The following is a 6,466-nucleotide window of genomic DNA, read 5'->3' on the forward strand; positions in this document are numbered from 1 at the left end:
AACGATGTCCAAAAATTAGCATATGCAAAAAGACTGCTCGAGGGTTCAGCAAAGTTGTTCGTGAGATACGAGAGATGTGCCAAAACATGGAGTAATCTGAAAAAGCTCGGAAAGAAGAATTCGAAGAAATAGTGGACAGTCTACCGAAAGCTGAGCAAAAGAAGAAAAGAGCAGATGAAACGTATCAAGAATATACGTACAAGATGCTTGAAATCGCTGCCCAAGCAAGGACTGAAACGCGTGCGGTGATACAATTGTATATCATCGAAGGGATACCTGACTACTCTTCTCATAAGGAAATCCTTTACGGCGCTAAAAATGTGAAACATTTGAAGGAGCGATTCGTACAGTGCGATAATATGAAGCGAGAAATGGCGAAAGTGAAAACCAATTCATTCGAACGGAAGGACGAAAAGGCAGTACGCACCGACGGCAAGGATAAGAAGAGAACGAGCGGAACTGGAGCAGCAGCAAAAGTGAAGCACTGCTTTAATTGTAGCGTGAAGGACCATCTAGGTGTAGACAGCCCAGAAAAGGATAAGGGCACGAAGTGTTTTAAGTGCAACGGGTACGGGCATATCGCAGCGAATTGCCCGTCAATAATGAAGGAAGTGTATGTTGTGTCGCGTCCAGAGAAAAGAAAATATCAGAAAGAAGTGCAATTAGAGGACTGTAAGATCGTAGCTTTAGTTGATACACTTAGTGATCTTACAGTAATGCGTCTGGTAGAGTATGAACAGATGGGATCACCACCGTTAAAGAGCTGCCAGGTATGTTTCAAAGGCCTCGGCTCTGACGTTAATACAACACTAGGTAAGTTTACCACTAAGATGACTGTAGGGGATGACGAATTTGTCGTTACTCTTCATGTTGTGAAAGATTCGATTACAAGACACGGTATCATTTTGGGTACTGGTTTTCTTGACCGCGTAAAGCTCCACGTGAAGCGTGGAATCGTGACATTTCTCAAACTTGGCGATGAAAGTACCAACGCGGACGATCCCGACAGACCGCATATTAGCAGAATCAATGTAGTAGACGAGACAGAAGACTTATTGACTTATTGACAGAAGACAGTTGACTTATCTCACATTAAAGAAGCTCATTACCGTGAAGAGATCGGAAAGTTGATTTCGGATTATGTGTCAGAAAAGACGCATGACGTAGGCATTAAGACAAAGATAGTACTGAAAAGCGATGTTCCCGTTGTAAGTAGACCGCAAAGATTATCACAATCGGAAAAAAATGAAGTCGATGATCTGATGAAGCTGTGGATTGATAAAGGCGTCATCCGTCCGTCGAATTCCGAATATGCAAGCCCTATAGTTTTAGTAAAAAAGAAGAATGGTTCAAAGAGAGTGTGCGTTGACTATCGCAGTTTGAACAAAATGATCGTAAGACCACGGTTTCCACTACCGTTAATCAATATGAGTTCGACAATATGAGTTTATGAGAACGCCATTCGGACTGAGTATTTCACAGATCGTTTTTCAAAAATTTATCATGACCGTTTTAAAGGATATGATCAGTAAAAGGTATGTAGTAATTTACATGGACGATGTGATTATTCTTGCGAAAAGTACAGAAAATGCGATGGAGCGGTTAAAGGAGGTATTAGAAGTTGCAAGACAGCACGAACTAATAATTAACTGGGGAAAATGCCGATTCTTACAAACTGAAATCGAGTATTTGGGACACATTGTGTCAAAAGAAACCGTTAGACCATCCGAAATTAAAACTAAAGTAGTCGCCAATTTCCCTAAGCCAACGACGGTTAAGAAGGTACAGAGCTTTTTAGGATTGACTGGCTACTTCCGAAAATTTATTCAAGGGTATGCAAAGATAGCCAGGCCGGCATTGAAGACAGCCCTTGCGAGTGGACCTGTACTCATATAGTGATGTTTTAATCTTAGTACCTAAGGATACGCAATCGCAAGTGATTCGTCTAGCGCATGAGCGTGGACATTTTGGTGTGAATAAGACCGAATGGATCGTACGGCAAGCTTTTTGGTTTAAGGATATGAGAGTATGGCTCCAACAGCTACGTTCCTCGATATTGAAATGATTTAGTCGTACGTTTTCTTTTAGTAAATTTACACGTTCTTGCATATTTTCACAATTAATTGACGAGATGTTGAAAGTTGAGCTATCCCTCGGGCTCGTGGGGGTATCGACTGACTCAACATTGACAACAGGGATCGTTAGTGTTTCTTCGGTTTTTTTGGTATTTACGACGTACGTGTATGTAAAAGCTTGTCCGTATTTAATCTGTACCATGTTAGTTACGAGAAAAGTTCCTTCTTGTTCTTTGATTATTGCTGTATCCTCATGCTCTTTTTGTGTGTATATTGTTATTTCATTAATACTCCTAGTTGGTATAGTCACCGTATTACTGTATATTAGAACTAGCTGCCTACCGTTACTTATTTTCACCTTTTGCGATTCAAAGTTTGTTTTAGCTCTCTCCTGCCGAAAGAATGGGGATCCTATGATACCTTGTTGTTCTAATCAGAACGATTTGGGAACAACGTAAAATTTGTGAACTCATGTTTCACATGTTAAGTAGAATGCCCCTAATGTATAGGTTGATTCTTCGGTTATTCCTTGAATCTGAATTTTATCGTCCGGATAGAATAGTGTGTGAGATAATAACGAGTTTGATTTTATAATGTTGATATCGGTTCCTGTGTCTAGCAAGAATTCTCCTTCGGGTCTGAGCAACTCCTTGAATGGAACGATGATGAGGTTTCTTGACTTTGTGGAGACTGAGTAGGCTCGTTCGTATCTGTCTCTGTCTCTGTCGTGTTGATGGGGAATGCACGATTTGGTTTTTGGCCCTTACGATACGTGCTGGTCGTTTGCCCATGATAGTTTAAAAGATTCTGAGTTGAATTGTTACTTGAACGGTCGTTTCTATTTAGATACGGATTACTGCTACGTGAATTATATCTTGTATCTGGAGGTTGATTGTAATCGCGCCTAGGATACCGGTTTTGATTCTCAAATGGTCTTCTTTGATCAAACGTTTGAGAATTATATGATTCGTTATTATGCTCTCGTCTAAAGCTTTGATTTGTATATTGATCGTTATTTCTTGAGTTTCAATTTCCAGTATATCTGTTAATGTCCCTGATTTCTCGAGTGATATGCTTTTGTCCTACACTCTCGTTCAACATGTCCTTGTTTCCAGCAATAATTGCATGATTAATCAAGTCGTTTATTTGTTTCGTATAGCTTTGACCTATTTTCGTGGTAACTCATTTGTATCCGAAGTGTACGTGCGGAATTAATAGCTTCTTCTAAAGAATAAAATTGTTGACTGAGTGTTTGTCGGTTATTCGAATACAGTCCCCCTGTGAAATTATTTATTAGTTTCTCGCTTGAAATTAACTCGATTCCAGCCCTTGCTGATTCGGAATAGGTAGCTACAACGGTCCTAATTTCTGTTAGAAGAGCTCGTGCTCTTTTCGAATAATTTCTATCTTGTTTTAACTGATTCACGGCTGCTTCCCAATTTTTAGAACTAATCTGATGACTAAATTCATTTTGTAAAATATCATATAGTTGCTTGAAATTATTTATCTGATGTCGTAGCCTTATGGAAAGTGCCTGTTTCGTTAGTTTAGTTTGTAAAACTGCACGAAATAAAAATCAGTCGTCTGACGGGTTTGTTAACTGTCTAATTCCTTTACAATCGACGATAAATTAGTGTCCGGAAATATTATAGTCGTCAAAGGATTATAATAATGGCAAATTTTCTCGTACTTAAAAATATTCGCTTGGTGTATCGGATGAAATTGAAAGAGCATTGCAATCCTCATGAGTATTATTGGCCCTTGCTGTTTCGTTTGAAGACATAACGACGTCGTTATGTGTTTTTTTATCCGTTTTACTCTAATTCTTTCAGTATAATTGTTCAGTATAATGTTCATAAATCTTTCAGTATAAATATCTGTTTCTTAGTGTCTTAGTATTCTATAACTTACAATAATAATATTGGCCACAGTTTCATCCTCGGAGAACTGCTAAACATTGATATCTTGACCGTTTCACGTGTTGATCATCCACGGAGTTGATGCTGAAGTGCTTCTTGCTCGTCCTTAACGTACTCCAATCGTCCAGTCGTGGGTTGTCTTGGTCCTTCTTCGTCCCGGTAATTGGTCAGATTCCGCAATTGACGTTTTCTCGGTACCCAAGAATTTTGCAGATGCTTTTTTTTCGACGATGTCCCAATTTTCCTGGCAGATCCCACCATTGCCACCAGTTGTTACGATCCGACTCGGTGATCGTAGATCAATGAATTTGCATTTGTTGTGGGTTCCAGGAAATATTGGTGGGTTTCTTCAGTAAAGAAACCGTCGTTCAGGTTGTGCACAGAATATATGTATTTCACGATAGACAGAGGTGTCGTATACAAAGTCCAGACTACTAATAACTTTTTCTTAGGGAAGGTTCGTCCTTTTATATTAATAGAAGTGGTGTAGGGTAGGGGTCGAAAGGCGGGAAAGCCTAGTTTGGGAGTAACGGGACTCCAAAATGGAAATTGGCAAAGGTATGAGTTTTTCAGGGTTTTGGGAATAGAGGGTATGACGTGGAAGGTATTAGAAAAATATGAATAGAATGTTTTCTTAGGGTTGGGAACTAACGGTAACGAAACGGTATTTAGGGAACAACGAGGTGCGGAGTTTTATGGAGGGTGAGGATTGTCGGCAGTTTAGAAAAACATAAAACTACGAGAAACGATACTCGGAACGTGACAATTGTCGCCGAGGTCATTCTTTTTGCTGTTCTTCACCGATTGCTATGCAATGTCTTGTAAGTACGCTTAGTTTCTTCAATATTTTCAACATAATTATAAACATAGATCATGTTTTTGCTTCCTCATAGAGGAAGCTATGTGACGGTGGAATATTTTCCTGTCGAGATTTTCATGTCGCCATGTTCAGAATGTACCAAAACGTCAAGAAAACACGTTTGGAGAAAATGTCTGGATGTATGTGTGTGTATGTGTGTAATGGCCTCCCAAAATTCAAACGTGTATAACTCGAGAACGGTTTTACCTACAGCCCCCCAATTTTGCAGGTATATGCAGCTGTATAATCCCTCCATTGACTATAATTCGTCATGATTCAAGCTGTGGCTCAAAATTTATGTCATTTTCAAGTTTCCAAATAAAAGACGTTCGCACTCTAGCGATCGCAAATTTTGTGATAATCGTCAAAATAGTTTTTGACAAATAAATATGTATCCAAGGTTGGTTGGTATTGCATTTGGACCGAATCGATTGAGAAGTTTTGATCTTATGATATTTTGAATTTTTCGAAAAATTAAATTTATCAATATAACTCCCGCCAACTTTGACCGATTGAGCTCCAATTTTCGAAAAGTATAGAGCCATTTAGCCGTGATATGTCTCAAATTTGGCGGAGATTGGTAAAAGGATCTGATTATACATATCTTCAAGTTTTTGAATTTCATCCAATTCAAAAATATAAGGCCCGAAGAGATCATGCAAGAGATTTATCCTTACATGCGTTCTCTCTACAGTATGAAGCACCCCAAGTTGTGAGAGGCATGGGGACTCATGTTAAACAAGCTGCAAGTTGAAACTTGCAATTTGCTTCCTCTGAATCGTGGGTAGTAGATGAAAATTTAGATGAGATTAGATGTGGGTAGTAGATGAAAAAGATTAAAAAAATGAAAATGCTTCCTCATATAAGGACTTCGTACACTACTTACGATTCGGAGGAAGCAAATTGCAAGTTTCAACTTGCAGTTTGTTTATCCTTTTTATCGAGTTAAAATAAATGAATATGTTTCCTACAAATATAAATTGGAAAAAACACTGAAACAGTCTATCATAATATTATTACAAAGATTTGAAAGCATTTGTACGTTTACAATCAGTGACGTATTTAGTTTAATTACAAAATCAAAGTAATTTATTTTTTAAAAGATATATATTTTAATTAATATGCTATTATGAAATTTATGGTTGAATGTTTTATAGATAAAAATAAAACTATTGTCTGAATCTAGTATGAACAATTTTATTAAAACTTATATGTGATTAGTTTGTAATAATTATTAATATTTACCTGAATGAAAGGCTAAATATGCTTAAACTGAAAAAGTATTACAGATTTAATATTTATAAAGCCCTCATTCAATATCTTAAAGCAATCACTAAAGTGATCTAGTGCGATACAATACATTGCAGTATTAATTGTTCTAAATTTTTACTTTCTTGTTCAACAAGAACATAATAATTAACCTAACCTAACCTAACAAATCCTTCAGATGAGTAATTGCTCAAGTAATTTCCGATTCCAAGTAAATTCCGACAAAATTATAATAAAAGTGTGAAGTGTGATTGAAGGTTCTCATCTGGACGTAACACCTCCCCCCTTAATCGAGAGTTACGGATGAAATTCGTAATAATCGAATCTCGTTAGAGAGAATAATT

The 6,466-nt window shown here is 37.6% G+C and overlaps 1 protein-coding gene across 1 annotated transcript; it reads left to right on the forward strand.

Moving 5' to 3' along the window:
* Window positions 1-1,503: 1,503 nt before the first annotated feature.
* LOC107271643 (uncharacterized mitochondrial protein AtMg00860-like) lies at window positions 1,504-1,896 on the forward strand. The gene is made up of 2 exons (XM_015747862.1): window positions 1,504-1,535; window positions 1,581-1,896. The coding sequence occupies exons 1-2, from the start codon at window positions 1,504-1,506 to the stop codon at window positions 1,894-1,896; spliced, it is 348 nt and encodes a 115-aa protein (XP_015603348.1).
* The last annotated feature ends 4,570 nt before the right edge of the window (window positions 1,897-6,466 follow it).

This window comes from Cephus cinctus, unplaced genomic scaffold (assembly GCF_000341935.2).
Source record: "Cephus cinctus unplaced genomic scaffold, Ccin1 Ccin1_scaffold1006, whole genome shotgun sequence".
Taxonomy (NCBI): Eukaryota; Metazoa; Arthropoda; class Insecta; order Hymenoptera; family Cephidae; genus Cephus; species Cephus cinctus.